This window comes from Crocodylus siamensis, chromosome 4 (genome assembly GCF_052110815.1).
Source record: "Crocodylus siamensis isolate JL-2025a chromosome 4, ASM5211081v1, whole genome shotgun sequence".
Taxonomy (NCBI): domain Eukaryota; kingdom Metazoa; phylum Chordata; order Crocodylia; family Crocodylidae; genus Crocodylus; species Crocodylus siamensis.
In genome coordinates, this window is record NC_143398.1 from 96,822,470 (window position 1) to 96,842,578 (window position 20,109).

The 20,109-nt window shown below is 51.5% G+C and overlaps 1 protein-coding gene across 1 annotated transcript in view; it reads right to left on the reverse strand.

Moving 5' to 3' along the window:
• The window catches only part of TRIOBP (TRIO and F-actin binding protein), a 35,327-nt gene extending 17,686 nt beyond the window's left edge, over positions 1-17,641 (reverse strand). Inside the window, exons 1-9 of the mRNA XM_090043063.1 lie at positions 17,508-17,641; positions 17,226-17,393; positions 14,814-14,956; positions 14,233-14,356; positions 13,336-13,534; positions 12,264-12,660; positions 10,842-10,974; positions 9,033-10,199; positions 8,533-8,631 (exon numbers count right to left, since the gene is read on the reverse strand). Coding sequence (XP_089899189.1) covers positions 8,533-8,631; positions 9,033-10,199; positions 10,842-10,974; positions 12,264-12,660; positions 13,336-13,534; positions 14,233-14,356; positions 14,814-14,956; positions 17,226-17,339 — 2,376 coding nt within the window. The 5' untranslated portion in view covers positions 17,340-17,393; positions 17,508-17,641. The remainder of the gene's footprint in view (positions 1-8,532; positions 8,632-9,032; positions 10,200-10,841; positions 10,975-12,263; positions 12,661-13,335; positions 13,535-14,232; positions 14,357-14,813; positions 14,957-17,225; positions 17,394-17,507) is intronic.
• Positions 17,642-20,109: the final 2,468 nt, after the last annotated feature.

The following is a 20,109-nucleotide window of genomic DNA, read 5'->3' on the forward strand; positions in this document are numbered from 1 at the left end:
CTGGAAGGACTCCAGGGAAGAACTGACATGAGCAGGGGACTGGAATGGCTGGCTTAGGCTAAGAGATTAAACAGGGTTGACTATGCCTAGGCAGCTATAGAGGCTGTGATAACAGTCTGCAAATATCTGAAGAATGTAAACACCAAAGAAGGAATGGAATTACTGAGGGTGGCACAAGGGGTTGTAGCTGGAAATAAGAAAATTAAAAGAAGAAAAGGAACAGGCTTCCTGGCCTACTAGGGCTATGCAATAGGGTGGAGGCCCTGTTGCTTTGGGACTTTTAGCACCAGACTGAAGAGAATCTCAGGGAAGTACCCCTAAAATAACAACCCTGCCTTGACTGTCTGGGAGGTCCTTTCCATTTCCAGCACCCCTCATCAGGTGAAGCAGCTCCATCACATGCATCTCAGGAGCAGCCCCACAATCTGTCATACAGTGATTCTTACATTGTCTTTTTCAGCTCCAAAGACACCCACTTGCCTACTTATTTATACTAGGGAACAGTTCGGAACTGGACACAGAAATATTCTTGGCTCTGTTTGGTGGAAGTGAATTCAGTCCTGTCTCTGGCTCAGAGGCAAACAAAGCTCCCAAGTCCGCTCAGGCTATCAAAACAAGTAGAGGACTGTGCTCTCCCCACCCCGTGAGAAATGCCTTCAGGCACAGGGATTCTCAGGCCAGCCTGTCGCCTCCATTATTTAACTGTGCTCCCCGACTTGCCCTCCAGCGCCTGGGTGTGTCTGTGCCAGTACAGACTGCCAGTCACCATCCCTCACTAGCTTCAGCAGACAGCAGTGCCCTCTGCCTCGCTCTCTTAACCACACCCTCTTTTACATCCCAGATGGTTCAATGCAATGACCCTTTGCCTCTAAAATAAAGCCCAAAGCCAAACCCTGACCAGGGCCATTCATTACATGAGTTTGGCAGGTCTTGCCCTAATTCCTCGTCACAGATTTGCCATCTCTGCCCGTGGTTGAACAATTTGGGGTTGAACAATTTGGGACAGTGATATGTCCCAATCAGGCTGAGGAATCAGGGGCATAGTGCAAGGGAGACCCAAGGGTGGCACCCTGCACATCAGGTCTGAGGGGCTGGGAGAAGAGGCAGAGGCTATAACAAGAAAACCCCAGGTTTAAATACCTAAACTAAATCTACATCTTGAGCCTATCTGATTAGAGATAACAGCCACCCTGCCCCAGTCACAGGCAACACTTTGTGCTTTCTCAAGGCAGAAGCACTCCTCAAAGCAGAGAGAATACAAATGAGCACAGAAAAGGAGGTGCGGGGGTGGGGGGTGGTAGGAAAAGGAGGAAAGCTTCCCTAAGATACAAGGCAGCTTCTCAGCAGGGAGCACCACTCCCATCTCCTGCCTGAGCAGAGTTCCTGCACCATCAGCCCCTCTCTGCCAGCCCCAGCATCCCAGGTTTGAGAGAGGAGGAAGAGGAGGGGTGTCATCAGGAAGGACAGGAAAGGCTGCAGGATGTTGCGGTGCTGTAAGGAAATGCCGACTGATGGCTCGGGATGGAGCTCAGGGTCAGATGGCGTCATTGGGTGCCCCCAGCCAGTTCCAGCAAGACTCCATCCAGCCCTGGCCACCAGCCCGTCCCCTCACGTCACGGCGCCTCTGCTAGGGTGCAGCCCACAAGCCAGCCGGACTCAAGAGCGCCTATGCACTTCTCCGCCTCCCAATCCAACATGTGTCCAAGCCTGCCTCTGGCCAGCTGGAGAGAAAGAAAGAACCCCACTGCCCTTTTTCACGCTTGTCTCCCTCTTCCACGTGCACAGCAAACCCTCACCTTGCAGAAGACCCTCCTGCCTTCGCAAGGGCACATGGGATCAGCCCCCACGGTCTACCACCTCAGCACTGAACTACCACTGCCTGTTGCCACCAGTCCTGTTAAGTGGTACCAGGCCTATACTCCCTCCAGGGGGCCACTCCTGGCCTGGGTCTCCTAGCCCCAAAACCAGCTGGTCGGTCCCTCCATGATGCTGCCTGGCTGCCCCAGGACACTACCACACCCCGTTTCTCTCCCAGCAGCCACTGCTCATTTTTGCTATGGCATTTGATGGAGGCACTGGCCCAGGGACCAGCACCCGGGGGGGCCGCAGCAAAGGGCTTTAGAGGAACCCCTCAGGCAGGATGCGGTAACTAGGCTGGATAGACAGACCCAAATATCCCCTTTAACCAGGACTCGCACACACTCACCCCCCCCCCCAAACCAGGCCACTCACACACAGGCTACCACCCACACACGTGTCCCCCTGAACCAGGAGTGTGACACAACCACACCCTCCCAAACCAGGAGTGTCACCCCCCTCACATATTCGAACCAGGAGTGTTACACCCCCTCCCCCAAACCAGGAGTGTCACCCCCACACACACATGAACCTGGAGTGTTATACTCCCCCTCAAACCAGGAGGATCTCACCCCCGCCCTGAACCATGTGTCACTCACACCCCAGCTCCTCTCCCCCACCCAGGACCAGGAGTGTCACATCTTCCCCCACAACCAGGAGTGTCACCCCCCCCAAACCAGGAGTGTCACACACACCCCTCCCTGAACCAGGCGTGTGACACCCCCCCCAACCAGGTGTGTGACACAACTACACCCCCCCAACCAGGAGTGTCACCCCCCCCACACACGAACCAAGAGTGTTATACTCCCGGCCAAACCAGGAGCATCTCACATCCCCCCTCCCCCAAACCACATGTGTCACTCACACCCAGCTCCCCCCCCCGAACCAGGAGTGTCACATCCCCCCCACAGGAGTGTCACACACACACCCCCTCCCTGAACCAGGAGTGTCACACTCCCCCAACCAGACGTGTGACAACCCCCCCCCCACACACACGCGAACCAGGAGTGTTACATTCCCCCCCCCAAACCAGGAGCATCTCACACCCCCCTCCCCTGAACCATGTGTGTCACTCACACCCAGCTCCCCCCCAAACCAGGAGTGTCACCCCACACACATGAACCAGGAGTTACACCGCCCCCCCCAACCAGGCGTGTCTCACACACACACAGAACCAGGAGTGCCCCCACCAGGCGCTCTCGGCTCGGCTCGGACACACCCAGTCCCGGCGGGGACCCAGCGCGGCTCATCTCCGCCTGCAGCTGCAGCGCTGGCCCCGGCCCCGCCTGCCCTCAGGCTCGCGCCGTCCGTGGGGTCCCGGCGCGGCCAAGTGGGAGCCCCGCGCCCGGCAGGCGGAGGCGGAGGAGCCGCGCCGCCGCCAGGGGCTGGGGACGCGCCGCCGGGGCTCGCTCACCGTCATGCTGCCGGCGCGCGGTCGCGGTCAGGGTCAGGCCGGGCTGGGCGCCGGCCGGGGCCAACTTTCTTTTTCTTCTTTTTTTTCAAACTTCCTGGGCGGCCCCACGGCCAATGCGGGCGGCGGAGCCCGGGCCGGAACCAATGGGCAGGCGCGGGCCGCGCCGGGAGGCGGCGCGGACAGACGGGGCGGGCAGCCCGCTCAGCCCCGCGCTCCTCGGCCCGGGGCAGCAGCCCAGGGGGCGCGGGTCGTAGCCCGCCCACGTGTGCCGGGCCGGGGGGGAGAGACGCCCCTCGTAGGCCCCTGCCCCCGGTTTATACATCCCGCCATTAATGCAGACCTGCCCTAGTGCCAAGTGATTCTCACATTGGTCCAGGCAGATCACCCCATAAATGTAGACCTGCCGTATGTGCCAAGTTATTCTCAGTCCAAGCGAGTTGCGCCATAAAATATAAACCAGCCACATGTGCCAAGTTACTCTCACCTTGGCTGGGGGGAATCGTAGCCTGGCAAAGTGAGGCCCCTCTGCGCCTCACACCGAAAACGTCATTCAGTTGCACCTTCCATCAAACGATGGCACAATAAAACAAGCCATAAGATACAAAGTTATTCCACAGAACATGGAATAACTTTGTGGCTTGTTCCACTCGCGCCATTAACTGAACGTGCAGCGTGGTGCTTCGTCAACGGAGGGGTTCCTAACCACAGGGGTATCAGCCCTGCAGCTGATGTGGCTGCAGAGGTAGCAGCATTGTCAGCTGATGATGTTCACAACAGGGGCAGCCTTCTCCCTGGTGCAAGCTCAGCAGCTGACAGCACTGTAGGGCTCATAGGGGATGGTGGGGAGAATGCTGTCCCTGCTGTGAGCCTTGTGAGGTGTGGGGTAGGGCTCCCTCATGCTGTCCCCACTGCAAGCTCCACCAAGTCCCATCAGCTGTGGAGCTTGTAGCTGCAGAAGCCAGTGCAGGGTGGGGACCAGGACTGTGATCCCAGGCTTCCCCTGCACTAGCAATAAGGCATGATGGGATTTATGTGCAATCCCAAAATTGCACCTCCTGCCACGCATGTGTGGCTTTGTGTGGATTGCACATTAGATCCCATTGTGCCTTTACCTGAACATTCAGAGGGGTCCTTATTCTCACCATTCGCAGGTGAATTGTGCAATAAATGTAGAGCAGCTGCAGATTTAAAATAATTATCACACAATTAAATGGTGAATTATGTACAGTGGCTGCATGTGCAAAGTCATTCTTATGCCATAAAAATGACTGTCCAGCTACAAAAAGAGCCAGCCTGCCAGAAAAACGTGTTTAGGCAATCATTGATCCTTCTGATTCATGATGTATGCATGAGATCACACAGACCTTTGATGCATATGCCTAAACAAGAGTATGGAGGCAGCCAGTGCCCAGACCTTCCACCTCTCTTTAGGCCATTGAGATAGAATCGAAATGCCAGACCAAGTCCAAATGTTTGGTGCCTCCATGGCTGTAATTGCATAAGCTTCTGGGAATTAAACCTCGGTCTCCTACGTGGCAGGCAACAAGTCTTTCACTGCAGCACAGGGGACTCAGCTAAAAAGTTGGCACTTCAAAATGTGTAACACATCTATAGTTGGTTTCTACCCTGCTTTCATCTAAACATGTAGCAGGGCCTTTGCCAGGCAGGGGTGGTCAACAGCTGGACTGCTGCAGTGTTGGTGATTGCAGGAAGGCAAGAGAGAGATGCTCATTCTAGGCCCCTGCCACACAGTGCATACATCATGCAGCCGAGTGGTGAATTGTGCAATAAATTTAAATCAGCCACATGTGTAAAGTAATTCTCACATCATAAAAATGACCATCCAGCTATAAAAAGAGCCAACCAGCTACAAAGTTAGTGCTTGAAAATGTTTAACAGCTCTATAGATAGTTTTTATCCAGCTTCCATTTGAACATGTGGCAGGGCCCACAACAGACTGACTAAATGAGACAGTATAGATGAAATGTAGCCATGAAGGTACAGGAATTATGTGAAAGGGGGGATTTCTTAGGGCCATCCCAACAATACTGTTGATCCAGTAAAATATACCACCCTAAGTAATCCTGGCCTCTCGCATAAAGAGCCTAAGCAATCCTGAGCTGGAGTTCACTTCATCAGATAGTAACAGAGGAACAGCAGTCAGCACTACCACTGCTTTCCTACTGCCAAATCTCCAGACCCAGGAAAGCTGAGTACTGCAGGAGGTTGGGTACTGCATCCAGGTGACAAAGGGGGTCAAGCCACGGTCTTGCCCTGTGATAGCTGGGGATATGTAGAAGCAGAGACAGAAAGAAGGATCTGGGAACAAGAGTTGAGCCAGGAGAGGGAGAAATAGAAGTGGCAGTCCAAGAAGGCAGAAGTGTGCAGCCATCTGATGAAGTCAATTTGAGTTCATGGAAGCTCATGCTCTGTATCTATCTTATTTAGCTAGTCTATAAAGTCCACATCCACCCTGACTTCACACTCGCACAGCTGACTACAGGAAGCCTGATGCAGACCTTGCTACAAAAGATACAATCTCTCCCAGCTCCCCACCAGACTCCCGACCACTCACTGGGAAACCATGTCTTGCAAAGATCCACAGGTGCCTCAGAACCTACAGTCTGAGAATCACTGTCCTAAGTGATACTAGGAAATGATGGGGAAACAGGAACAGGATTACAAGCACAATGAAGAGAAGTGGTACTCAACCCCTGACTGGCAGAGGTGTGTCATCCAGCCCACAGGGCTCCTCATGGGTCTGGAAATTCAGTAGTGAGAAAGCAGTGGCAGCATTAATTGCCGCTCCCCTGATAGCAAATTTCTAGATCCAGGGGCAGGGATAACATGGCCCTCCACACTAGATTGTACTAGGGCATGGTTGGCCAGCACACAGGGTTGCTGTGTGGCTGGATCCAGGCGTGCAGGACGGGGCTGACATGCTGGATTGTTCCCATAGACTGACCCAGTGCAGAATCCAGCCCATGAACGAACCCCATACCACTTATCTGGCCCATGGGGTCAGAAGGCTGTGCACCACTGGTGTAGAGTACGCTTGCCCTGATTCTGGCCTCTGCAGATCCCACCTGTAAGCAGCTCTTCATATCATGGCCACTTCAGAGGGCCAAGCAGTTGCCCAGCTGTCTGCTGGCTATCAGGGTAGAGAAGAAAGGCTGGTTCTAGTCTAAAACCTAACCCTACCAAAGGCTTCTTGTGATACCCTGGGCAGCTCATGATCATGGCTTTCCCCTAGCTCACAGACGCATGGCATGGTTAAATACATGTGAGACACCCAGAAACTGCTGTGAGAGGGGCTATGAAAGTAGATGGGCAGAGTAAACAGTATACTGAATTACTTTGATACAAGATGATGGGCACTACATCAGATCTTTGAAAAAAACATAACCTTTATGGTCCTACTCTTTCCCCCATTGTTGTGTGCCCAGCAGGAGGACAGGAGTGGGGAGTGGCATCAAAGAAAAATAAACGCCAAGAAGGGAAAAGTACAAAATCCTCCCCTTGGGCCCCAGTCTCTTTCCAGCTGCAGGAGTGAAGACAGTGGGCTACAGGGAAAAGGGGGCCTGGCTTCCAGCCAAGAAAAAGCTTGATGCTCAAGTATTAACATTTCCCTGGCTCCAGCTGGGGAGATGAATGGGTGCGTGGTGGGGGAAGGTTCCCACACCTTTGCTGCTGTTTAGATAACAGCATGTTTCCCACATGGCCAGGGCTGCCAGGCACCACAGCCTTGATAACACCAAGAAAATGCCTCCCCTGACAAGGGGGGAAAAATTTAGAAGCGCATACAGCCTTGTGAAATAAACTAACAGCTTTGGGGGGAGGAAGCAAGCAAACACCCCGTGCAGGGTGGCTGGACCCAGGGATGGGGACATCACAGCCTCTCTCTTCTAGGTCATCAGTTTCAAATCTCAGGAGACTGGGAATGGAGTCTGGGTTACATCAAGCCTGGAGGGTCACTGACTGCAGGGCATCCCTGTCTGGCAGCTGTTTGAGGCTCAGTATGAAATGAGTTGATAAGTCTCAAGCAGCAGGACCAAGCAAACAGATGTCCAGAGCACACCAAAAAGCTCCCCTCAAGACCATCCAGCTCTGGGCCCCTGACATTGCCCCCTGCCCTTGATATTCTCAGTGCCTGGGCCCTGGAGACAGCTCTCTTAATAGTCTTCCCTTGAGGTCACCCTCTCAGTCGGCCTGAGGCACACTGGGGAAGAAAGACATTGCTTCTACTTACATGGGCTGGGAATAAACAGAAGATTCAGGCGTCAGGATTATCTAACAGGCCAGCACCTTTCAATAGCCCCACATTCGCTGATGTGACATTTTTAAAATCCCAGCACTCCCAATCTTTTGTGAAGCAAGGCACTTAGCCATATACAACATCCAGCTGTCCCTCATCAGAGAGAGAGCACGCAACTGGCCTGAGCTCAGCATTGGTAGTCAGGAATTCTTGCATTTCAGTCCTACTGTTGCTTCTGACTCCCCTCCGTGATGTTGGCAAGTCACTGTCTCCCCCTCTGCCTCATTGTCCCCATCTGTGAAATGGGGGCAGGGTGGGGGGATAATATTTCCCTGCCTCACAGGCAAAACTGCTCAGAGCAGGGGAATAACAAGGAATTGTATCCAGAGCCCGGACACACTGGGTGGACTCGGACTGGTGGATTTTTTGAATAGGTCACAAATGGTTGTTACATAAAACTTACATGAATACCATGATAGCGCTACATGACTTCTGATTTAAATATTGAAATGTAATTAAAACCAGCTATTCAATTCAGTAGTTGGAAAGAGGTCTGTGGGTGTCAGGGTTGAGACATAAGAACTTGTCCCATGCTTGACAGCTTCTGTGGATGGCACTGTTCACAGAGGTGTTGGGAGCACTGATGAATGTAACATGCAAAGGGCAAGGGGAACAGGCTGGGGAGAGGAGGGAGCCAGCACATTTGTCCACAGCACAGCAAGAACATCAAGCTGTTCCCTTGCAGCTGAATTCCAAGCAGTGGCTCGCTCCAACGTGCTGCATCAGAGGCAGAGGTACTGCACAATGCAGCTTGCTAACACAGCGCCTGCACAAAAGGCCAGCTGGCCTTTGTCATTGAAAATGGCCCTGTCAACTCTCTGTCATCCCAGTAGGTCTGGGTGCTTCTGAACAGTTCCGCTTCCCTCCCACCATGCACTCTGTCTACCCTCCACCCCCTCCCCTCCTCTGCCCCCCCTACTCTCCCCGCCTTCGGTACATGAAATACCTTGTATTTCTCACTGGCATCCAGATAAAGGTCTTGGCTCCCTGGAGAAGGTGGCCTGGCACTGCTGAGGAGCTGCATTGTACCTCTACCCAGCTGTGACTATGAGAAGAGAAATCAGAATTTAAGTACTAAGTATTTGCCTTTTCACATGATTCTCCATAACTAACTTCCAGCATGCTGTTGAAGAGCTTTGGGTTCCCAGTCCTGGAGACCAAGTACTCTTCATTCAATAAGGGATACCTGGGGAGAGAGACAATATGCAGGGGGATAGAGCTATATATGTTCAAGCCAGCAGGGGCACCACCAGGACTAAGGCTGATCCAAGCAGTAGTAAAATAGCCAAATTCAGGGCTATTCGTTGGGTGGAGCTGCCAAGACAGGGATTCTCCAGGCTCTGTGGAGACTGGAAATGGCTTCCCAGGGTTTAGGCCTCTTGGGGGAGGGGTTCCTGTTAGTCCTGGCTGCCCTCAGACTTTTCACTTCTCCTAAGAGCTACTTACTTGATGCAAGAAGTTGCCTTTGGCTTCCCACTCATTCCCCCATTGCTTCTCTGGGATCCTGGAGGGTGGGGACCACTCAGGACTCCTCCATTCGTTCTCTGACTGTTGCACTGGACTCACTGGTCTTTGACTCCTGGAAGATGGGGATCCCCCAGCAGTCCTCCAGTCATTCTCTGACCACTGCACTGGACTCATAGGTCTTTGGCTCCTGGGAGGCAGTGACCCCCCAGGATTCCTCCAGTCATTCTCTGACCGTTGCACTGGGCTCACTGGTCTTTGACCCCTGGAAGGTGGGGACCCCACAGGACTCTTCCGGGCATTCTCAGACCGCTGCACAGGACCTGCAGGGCTTTTCCAGTTACTCTTTGCTTGCTTCTCTGAGTGCAGGTGCTCACCTGAGCTTTTCCAGTCCCTTTGCATCAAATTCACATGGCACAAGGGCTTCTCAGGATTCCGCCAGTCATTTGCTGGCCTTTGAGCTTGGCTCACATGGGGCAGGGTCTCTCCTCTGCTCTTCCAGCCTTTCTGTGGTAGGTGAGTTGGGCTCATGGGGCGCAGGGGCTTGCCCCGGCCTTTCCGGTCGTTGTCTGTACCCATCTCTGGGCTTGCAGGGGGTGTTTTCTCCAGCAGGCTTCGGCAGTTGCTCTCTCTTTGCTTCCCAGTGCTTAGGCGGTTCAGGGAACCTCCTGGGCCCGTCCCCCTTCTCTCTGGGCTCAGCGCCGGATTTGCAGTGTGGACTGGCTTTTGGCTTTTCCAGCTGTTCTCCATGTGCCTCCCAGGACTCTGAGAATGTGTGTGCCCCCCTTGGCCAGTCCAGCTGGCAACCGAGGTCTTAATGGGTTTTGTGAGGTGCAGGGAGCCCCCTCGACTTTTCCCATGGCTGTCCATGTGCTTCCCTGGGTTCAGTACTCGCTCTCTGTCTGTGTTCATGGGGCATGTGGGTTTTGCTCGACTCCTCCAGTCTCTGTCTGGTTGAACGACTGAACCCCCAGAGTCCCCCTGCTTCCTCCAGTTCCTATCCCGTCCCTGAGCTGGACTCACTGAGCGCAAAGAGTCCAGTTGGCTCCTGTTGTCTCTGCCTGATCCTTGAGCTGGGTTTGCTGGGTGCAAGGATTCCCGTCGGCCTCGGCCCTGCTGTTCCAGCTGCCCTGGGAGTTTCTTGCTCCCCTAGGGATGTCAGAGTCAGAGAAAGGATACATGAGCAGGATCTCTAAACTCGTCTACACCAAGTGGGCAGGGAATTAAGGAGAAGTGGCATTTAAACCCTGGAGACAGCTGACAGCCACAAAGAAAAGGACATCTACTTCATGACAGCAGGCCCACTGTGTTCCAGTAGGGCAGTATTGCCCTCACCACCAGTCTGATCCTACCTCAGCCCACCAAGAGAAGTCACTTAACTTCATCTTGTTAACTACATTTTGTTATGCTCTAGTGAGGGGCAGTGGAGCACAGTTGTATATTCATACTCACACCTGCCCATACCACACCTATAATGGCAGTGGGTGAGGGGGATTGAGCCATGGGCTTGTCCTGTAATAACAGTCAGACACACACAGAAGCAGATGATGAGGACAAAGAAGGATCCTGAAAAGGGACTGAGCACAAAGAGGGAGAAATGGAAGCAACTGTGAAAAAAGAAAGGAAGAGGTACGTGGCACAGAGAGAAAGAGAGAATGGAAAAAATGGTAATGGGAACAAGAGCTTGATAAAGTTCTGCTGAGAGGAAGTCTGGGGTGGGTGGTATCCACTACTATCTGGCTAAGGCATGGGCTGGCACACTGAGGCCCTTCCATAGGTCCAGTAACTCACTTCTCTGGCCAAGGTGGGGCTGGACTGCCTTCTGATTAATTGGCCTCCCTTGGCCAGCTGTGGGGGCTTGCCATCCAGATGGTCCACACGGCCTTCTTCCAAGGCCTTGAATGCCTCCAGGGTCCCAGTCTTCCTAAGAGCCACACACAAGGACAATCAGGGGCTCTGTTCCACCTGGGAGTCGAGGAGCCCTCATCCCAGAATCCTCCCTGGCCTTAGTACACCCAGACCACAGCAGGACAGATGTCTAGATATCAGGCTTCTGAGCTGGGCTTCCACTTCCACCCAACTCTGATAACAACAGCTCTATGCCCATGACTCCTCCCTTTCCAGGCTCCTCTCCACTAGCCTCCTCCCCAGTGTCTAGACTCTCCAACTATCTCATTGTCCCCCAAAACCTGCTTCCACTTCCCTAAAAATCCCTCTTATGCTCTTTACTCTCCACCTACTGGAATCATGTCCCCTAAGCCAATTTATCCTGACAGGAATTCCCACTCCTATATATCCCCTTTCTACCTCACCCTGTCCACTCCATTAATGGTCTCTTCTGCTATCCATTCCCTATTTACTTCCATTTGTGCTATTGACTATTCTCAGCCTCCTGACGGTGCTCAACCTTTGGCCCCATGGGCCAGACGAGTAGTGTGGGGCTGGTCCCTGGGCTGGAACAGATCCCATGTGCCAGGATCAGACCTACACAGCAAGATTGGACCCCCTGTGTCAGGATTGGGCCCCAGGGCCCCATGCCGCCTCCACCTAGACCTGCATGCAGGGATCAGAGCCCTGGGGCCCCATGATGCCTCTGGCTGGCCCCACACACTAGGATTGGGCCCCTTGATGCCCTCCATGCCCAATCTAGAGCACAGGGCCACAGCCACAGACTCATGCGAAGCCCCATGGGCTGGAGGACATGGCACTGGGAGCAGCCCACAGACTGGGGGTTGAACATCCCTATTTTAACCTACTGGATTCACTATTGCCTCTGCTCTATCTCCCCACTTTTCTATTGTCTCTACTCTTCTGTACCTTCCTAGTAGCCTCAGCTTGCTATCAGGATGCATGGGCTGAAACAGTCAGATTTGGAAACTCTACAGAACACCTCTTCCCTCCTTCCTGAGGAATGGAGGCTGGTCTCTGACCCATCCATGTTAGACTTCAAAGCAAATCTCAGTGTGCTCCTTTGACCCAATCCTAGTGCTGATGAGAGCTAGGCTTCAATCTTTGGCAATTGATATCCTGGCTTCGGCTCCCCTCAGTGGTTCAGAAAGAAAAATGATTGAAGGGATTTGACTTTCACAGACACTCACTGGAGCTGAGGGCAAATACATGCCTGTGAAAAATCTGACCTTCAGGGATACTAGTTCAGGGGACTGCTCATTTGTCTGACCTGAAAGTGAAGCAACTCCTGACCCCACACCTCACCTGCGCTCAGATCCGAAGAGCCGTTCCACCTCATCCCGACCTGGGCTTCGAGTGCGAGAGCTTCTGCGTCCCCGGTCAAATGCCTCCTTGTGGCTGATCCGCTTGGGCTTGGGCAGGTCAGCCAGTACAGTGTACTCCTGCCTCTCTAGCCCATGTCGCCCTTCCCCACCGCCACTTGTGCGCCAGCTTGTCTCAGAATTCAGGGAGCTGGCAGAGGATGCGCGACGCCCGCCAGCCCCAAATGAGTCGTTGCGTGAGGGAAAGGCACTGTGGCTGGCACGGGGCGGGGAGGCAGGCTGACTGGGTTCAGATTTTCGGCGCTCCAGGGAGAAATAACCATTCTCTGTCCGATGCTTTGGCCAACTACTCCCAGAAGTCTGGCTCATGGGATGAGACTCTGTGAAGAGGAAAAAGGGTTGTTAGCATGACTGCCAGTGGCACATATGGTCCCTTCCCTTACAGGAAGAGTGTTGCCAGAATCAGAATCCTCCAAGAGAAGCAGATCTGATTCAAAGCCTGTTTGGATGAGAACCAGATGCACTCCAGAACATCACGGACAATCCCAGTGCCACACAATCAGCCACCAGCCAGAGCTAAGCAGTACTGGACATTGGTCCTTTCATCGCACGGAAATGGGTTGTGAACCAGTGGGACTCCAAAACAAGAGCTGCACAGACACTGAGACTAGAACTTGCGCAGGGACACACTATCCTTAAATGTATAGTAATTGAACCCCAAGAGCCCCAAGCTGGAGTTGCAGACACTAGCTCTAGGCTTCTAGAGATACCAGGGTGAGCTGAGGAACTCAGGACATATTGGAGGGAAGCTATATGGACCATGCACCTTACTACTCTTCTTTATCATATTTGTTGCAGCACAGACCACAGGCCAAAGGAGCGGGGTCCGAACACGCTAGGCCCTGTCCACATATGAAGCAAGAGACAGTCCCTGCCCCAAAGGGATAACAGCCTAAACAGGACCTTGTATGGACCTTGAAGCACAGAGGCCCCAAATGGAGATCAAGCCTCCTGATCCAAAACTACAGTCTACAGCAGGAGTTAGTCACATGTACCTGCTTTCAAAGGGTCGACTCCTTTCACAGAGCTCTGGGAGTCTACTCGCACCCAAGGGCCAGATGGAGAGGTCTGACCCCACCTGGGTCTCTCTGCCTGCAGGGCTGCTTCCCGTATTGCTTTCAGGTGGCCTGTGAAGATCATGTCTGGTTTGTCTGATTCCAAAATGCCATCCAGCAGCCTAGTCATCTCCCAGTCCTGAGAGACAAAAGCAGATCGATTCTCTGCAGAAGAGGCAGAAAATGACCACTGCAGCCTTCACCTGCAGCAGGGGCTATGAGAAAGGGTGAAGAAACAGTTGCTTTGCCAAACTCACAGCTGCTCCAGCCCCAGACCTTCTAAGCAGGAATCTCTGAAGAAATTAGGGCAGAAGTGCTGGCTGTGGGCAGCACATAACCATCCTAGGCCTTCACTAAGCTTGGGAGGGAATGGCCAAGAAAGCCAGTCTGGGGAAGCTATTGGCTAGGGGGCAGGGCAGCAAATGGTATAGAGCAATGGTGCTGGAGATAACGAGACACTGCAGGCCTGGTGTCAGCCAGTGGGTATGGGGATGGAGGAGGCAAGGGAGGGACAATGGCATGAGGGTGGAGAATGAACAGTGGGATGCCCAGCATTAGTTAGCTGATGTGCTATTTGGAGGACTTTACTTATGGGTATTAAAGGTCCTGTGGGCTTTGCCCTTTGGCAAGTATCTGTCCGTGTCCTCCTCCCCTCCACCATGTAATCAGCAACCTGCCAATTCCCCATAGGGGCATACTGACCCTGCCTGCCTGGGGTTCTTCGTGCCTCCGAAGGAGTCCGGGAAAGGTGGTGTAGGGGTGTGGGTTTAAGGCACAGGGGAAAATCAACTGGTCAGACCATAAGAGGGGAGGAAACTCCTTCTCCTTCAGCCTCACCCTGGAGATTGTGGTGTCAGGTCCAGTACTGGTGCTTGCATCAGTGTTGATACTGGTGCTGGTCTCTCTGGGGCCATCTTCAGTCTTGCTGCTGAATTGGGTATATGCCAAGCTCTCCTGCCAGCTGAGGGACAGGCAAATCAATACACATAGCTTGGGGTGAGGGGGCTGGATTGCTGAGTGCATAGGACAGTATCCTTGTGGATACACAATACTTCCCATGTGGCTGAATGAAGCCAGATTGATAATGCTGGAGACCCAAGTCCTGCATTTGGGAGCAGGTCCAGCCTGGGTCTGTCAGTGGGCCTTGACACAGTGGAGGAAGAAGGCCCTTCAATCTCCACGGACCACACAGCCCTTAACCTCCACTGGGACTGCCAGTGAAGAGCCCAGGTAGTCGGGGATGGTGAGTTCTCTCTAATTCCATCTACTCCTTGCCCAGGGTGCAGGGATCCATAGAAAGACATCTACCTCCCCTCTGCTATCATGCTACAAGCTTTGCTCCCCCTTTGTTATTCATACCATAGGGATCTGCATCAAGCAATGCTTCCAAGAGTTCTCCCCCCAGATGTAATACCTACCTCTCAGTCCTGCTTTCAGAACTTGCACACACGTAGAGCTCACAGCGGGGTGCTAAGATGCACAAGGGATCCCAGGGTCCACCGGGGTCTGGCCCACTTTCAGCATCACAGTGTGGAGCCTCCACTGCATGTTCCTCTGGTGCCTGGGGGGTGGGGAAAGGGATGGGTAATCATGCCCCCTCTATTGCAAGGGCTAGTGGGAACGTTGCTTCTCTTATCATTATCCTCTTCCTCCTCTTCCAAGTGAAGCATTTATTCCTACATCATCCAGTTCCCCAGCTCTTGGGGGACCTCTCAAATATCAGACCATCTCCAGGGGCCTTAGATCTTCTCTCTGTCAGGTAGTGTCTCACATTTAGGCTGCTTTCTCCCTCCCTGGCACTCGAGAGACAGGCTATTTGACTTTGGCCATCTCTCTCAGCCATAGTCACCCCATGCCAGAGATCACAGTAGAAGTTAGAGGGAAGGGAGTTGGGAGTACTGAATCCAACCAAACCCTGGAAGGGCAGGGCAGGGAAATGGAAGAGCTGAGGTACTGGTTCTCAAAGGAAAAGGAGGGGACCTTTGCTGGGGAAAACCTGGGAATTAAGCTGATCAGATTAATGCCCTGTGAAAAGGTGTCTTCTCTCAGGCTTACCAGGCAAGCAGGAAATACCAGAGTTTGGTTCTGCGCAGTAGGCCAGTGTCTGATCACCTCCCCTCCCCCCAGCACAGTGCATGAGAACTGATGCCCAGGCTGGTGGGAGCTGCTTGTCACCTGGTCCTTCCCCACCCTGATGGATTTTTGACAAGGCGCCATGTGCAGCAGAGCAGGGTGGGAGGTGTACTCAGAATGGAGGCCTGGAGACAAAGCCCCTCTCAGACTGGCCCTGTGAGAGCTCTGGCATTTCCCCAGGGTGCTGGCCTCTCCTCCCCATCCCAGTTACCTTCACAGCTTACAAGCAGCAAGAGGGAAGGTTCGTAGCAGCTTAGCTGTCAGCGCCGCTTTCCCTCCATTGTCTTGCCCACGCCAGGATTCACTCAGAGGAGACGGCTCTGAGCAGATCGCAGGCAGGGCAGAGGTAACTCTAGAGGCTCAGGGCCAGAGAGAGAGAGGGAGCCTCATTATTATTTCATAATCCTGGGCCAATCGCTCCCAGAGAACAATGAACAACATGAAACCCTGTGCTAACATGAAACCACCTAGCACCCCCCAGCATGGGATGGAGCATCACACTCCCCTAGCAAGCAGCAGGCCAAGCAGCCGACCGATGACACACCTGGCTGTCAGTGCTTCGGTACACTGAGCACTGTAGAAATGCATTGGATTGACAGCCCTGGGGATCAAAGTTAAGTTCTTAATCCCCAGACAGGTACAGTGGAGTTTGCTGCAGTGTGAGCTTCACCAGCACTCAGCCCTGCTAACCCCTCGCCCTGGCTCTAGGGGCAAGAGATAAGCTGAGTCTCCCTAATTCAGTTCTAGGTGCAGACACTGCCAGAAAGGGAACTGATCAGGGTCAGTGGCAGTGGTGTATTCCAGTGATTCTCAACCAAGTGCTGCGGCACCCCGGGATGTCTTGAGTTCCTTTCAAGGGTGCCACATGGTGTGACACAAGGTCAGCACTGTTAGGTGTGCAAACATGATTCGCAAGTTAAACCCAGAGATTTCAAATAGGAATTCTCAATGTTAAAACCATTTTGCACTGTTGAGGTCTTTCTGAGCTCTTTGCAACAGGAGAATTGCTCTATTATTTTCCTGCAGTCAAAAAATTTGAGAAAACTGGGAGCTGGCCTTTTCTGAGGGGAGCTTCTGGTCTAATGAGGGGTGCCTTCAGTCTAAACAGATTTAGAACCACTGATATATTCAGTGATGTAGGCATCAAAAGCCATCAGACTTTCAGTGACCACTAACTTGGGCTGACGCATACAGTCAGGAGGCGAAAGGCTTGGAGCTCTTTCCGCTTTCAGCACCAATGCCTTTCCTCTTCCCACTGGCAAAGGGAAGATTTTAAACATGGAACACACTCTTACTGCACACGTTTCAGACTACAACTCAGTCACAACCTGCATTAGGCCTTGCCGTTCTGGTCCTGCCCCCTTGCCTCCCAATCTCAGTCATGATCATCAATACCTCCTGCTATTCTAGTCTTGGGATTCTGCATTCTGCTTCAGCCCATCCCTCCTTCCCCACCAATACTGGACCTCCATCAGGAATTATCAGAGCACTGGGACATGTTTAAATAACGGATCTCATGCACTTCTGAAATCCCTCCCCTCTTACATCCTCTTCAGTGAAATCCAAAAAAACCAAAAAGTCCCTCTGGGCCTCTGTGCTGGGAATTTCCATTCAAGAAAACTCAGGCAGCCGAAGCCCAAAACAATAGGGCCTCTCATGAAAGATTCATAGCCCTCTGGGGCAGGTGATAAGCTCACCTGGTCATTGTGCTGGTGAACACCAGCAGCTTGAAAACAGTTCTGGCAGCGGTGCTTAGCGAATGCATTGGCCTCAAAATTCTCACAAAGAGCATTATCTACTGACTCTGCCATAGCCCACGACAGGGGCAGGAAGCTTCCTTAGGTGTGCTGTACTCCGGAGGTTGACTGGAAAAGAAAAGCAAAGATAAGAGGAGCAGAAGGCAGGACATTTCAAGACTCTGGTGTTCTGCCATGAGCCTTCTTTAGGAGGGGAAACTTTCTTTTCAGCGTGATGCTCACTGTCTTCAAAGGAGAACGCCTGAATCTTGGATTTTCTGAAGAAGTCATCTGCATGTCAGCATTGACATGCAAGGAGGGCTCCAATCTGGGGTTCTTTCAGAATAGGAAACTGCATCACGTCATTAGCGTGTTCTGTAGGAGGAAGGGAATATATTAATTTCCTATTATTGTACTGCTGGCATTTCTTATCTGGAGTTCCTTTAAGATGACAAGCAGGTAGATTGTCCTGATGACTGTGTGCTCATACAAAATACCTACAAGCAATTAGGTAGGTTTCTAAAATACTTAAGGCTTTCCTAAACTAATCTGTCAATGAAAATAATTTAGAACTGTGGGCCAGCTAGTGCCACAAAAGAGCAATAAATACCCTTAGGATGGGAATCAAGCTCTACTTCCCAGAGACTTACCTATCCCAGCATGGGCTGATACTCAGAGTTGCCATGACCAATACCCTTCCTGTGAAGCATCTTACCCCATGCTACTCTGCCAAAGCTCCATCTGTCAACAGTGGGCTACAGTATCACTGGCACTGACATGCAGCTCCTCTTTTCATAAAAAGGGAATCTGAATCAACACTTCTGACTGATTAAAGGAAATATTTTCTTCCCATAGCACCCTCCCAAAGGCAACTGTGAAAACAAGATTATGATGTTGTTTTGTTAGAACAATTATTGTAACAATTCACAAAGAAAAAGAGGGAAACAACATGCAACACACACTCCTTAGTTCCACAGACTGTTTTTTTAATTTGTCATGAATCCTGGTTAAGCATGAGAATATATTTAGCCACTTGCTTGGGAGTGTGAGGAGAACCTTACAGCCACTCTTTATCTGTCACAGAATTTTAAAAAAGGCTTTCATTAACTTGAGCACAGCATTTTTGCCTCAGCCTACTCCTCTGTAAAATGGGAATAAGGGTACTCTCCTTTGTAAAATGTTTTAAGATCTATGCAGAATGGCCATTATTAACAGATTCAATCAATTTCTAACACTGTAACACAATGACTAACATTAGAAGGAAGGCCGATATGGCAGACCCACCTCTCTCCTTCCTTAGGTAGCTGTTACCTTGCACCAGTAGCTCAAGCTCCAGCTTCAACTCATACACCGCTACCTTTTTTTTTTCTTTCAAACAACCAACACAAACTTTCCCTGGGAAGTAGGAAAGGCCACACCCCCAGTCTATTTTTGATAGGTTAGCTGGAGGTAGCTTATTTGAATATTACACCCTGAATGGCCCCCTTCATAAGAGGGTGGGGGTAGGAACTAAGCCCCCAGAGCTATGCTGGGTGTTGTAATTTGGGGATTTTTTTTTTAGTTTTATTTCCTTTTCTTGAAAGTTTTATAACCCATGATGCAGTGATACTAGACATACTATTGTGGACTTGATTGGGGAGAGGTCTGCTTCCTCCCTTCTATTTGCATCACTGGTCTGGCTGTCATAGGGGTTAATTTTTTCTTCCAGTAGGAAAAAAGATGCTTCTGATGACAAGATGCAAAAGATTTTTCCTTCCCCTTAGCTTCTTCCACATGTAGTTCACCATCTCCTTTCTTCACATGCAGACAGCCCTGTCCTCTTCTGTTGATTTAGGTGCTTCTCCCCACCCCTCCTTCTTTCTTGATTTGGACTTAATACAAGCCCATGACACTTAAAACATGAGATATGCTGAGGATAAGATCACCACACATCAGGGGTTTCACAGGTTTCTGCACATCCTTTCAGCAGAATCACCCAGCTCCTTCTAACAGCTGCTTCTCCATGCAAATACATAACTATCACCTGGAACTTGTGTCAAATCACAAACATACAGAAACCTGAATAGATCTGAAAAGGATTCAAAAGTCCGCTCTGCCTATTCATGAATGTATAAGCTCAAGCACCCATAAACCAGGGTGGAAGTATGCATCCTTCTATGCAAAGCTATGGGGCATGCATATGCACAAGTAACCCTGCAGGCATAGGTTCGCATGTATATGCCTAGGCAGGAAACTGATTACAGCATTTCCTCTTTAGCTGAGGAACTGTACTGTCATGTTAATTTCTGCTAGTATGATCACATTTCAAAGAGATTCACTCCAAAATGGCTGAAGTGTGTCTAAGCAACTGGAAGAAAACAAGTGCTGCTTGAAGGAGGCTCTCTAAGCAACATTTGGGAGTATCTAGGCCACAGACCCACAAACAGAACTGCCTCCAAACAGAGAATATTGAGGCAAAAGTCTGTTCACAAACAACCAGCTGTCCTGAGAAGAAACTACCCAGGGTCCTGGGGAGAGGAAATTACCCTGGACTGGAACCAGGGTAAGGTTTCCTGGGTTAGGGGGTTTACTACAGTTCAAGGGGTCACGTTTTTCTTCAGACAGTTGCTTTCATTTTTTTTAGGATATCCTGTTCACATGTCCCTAGTGCTAGTTGCAGAAAATTGATGCCTAGCTTGCTTGAACTTTGATACATTTGGCAATGTCTTAACAGCCCCCAGGGCAATCTGATTCCAAATCCATTATACAGGTGGATTGTGAGAGACTGTGGGCTGCAGACCATACAGTAATTTCGTCTTCATTACAGAACATGGACTTTGAATCAATTAAACACAAAAAAGGAACA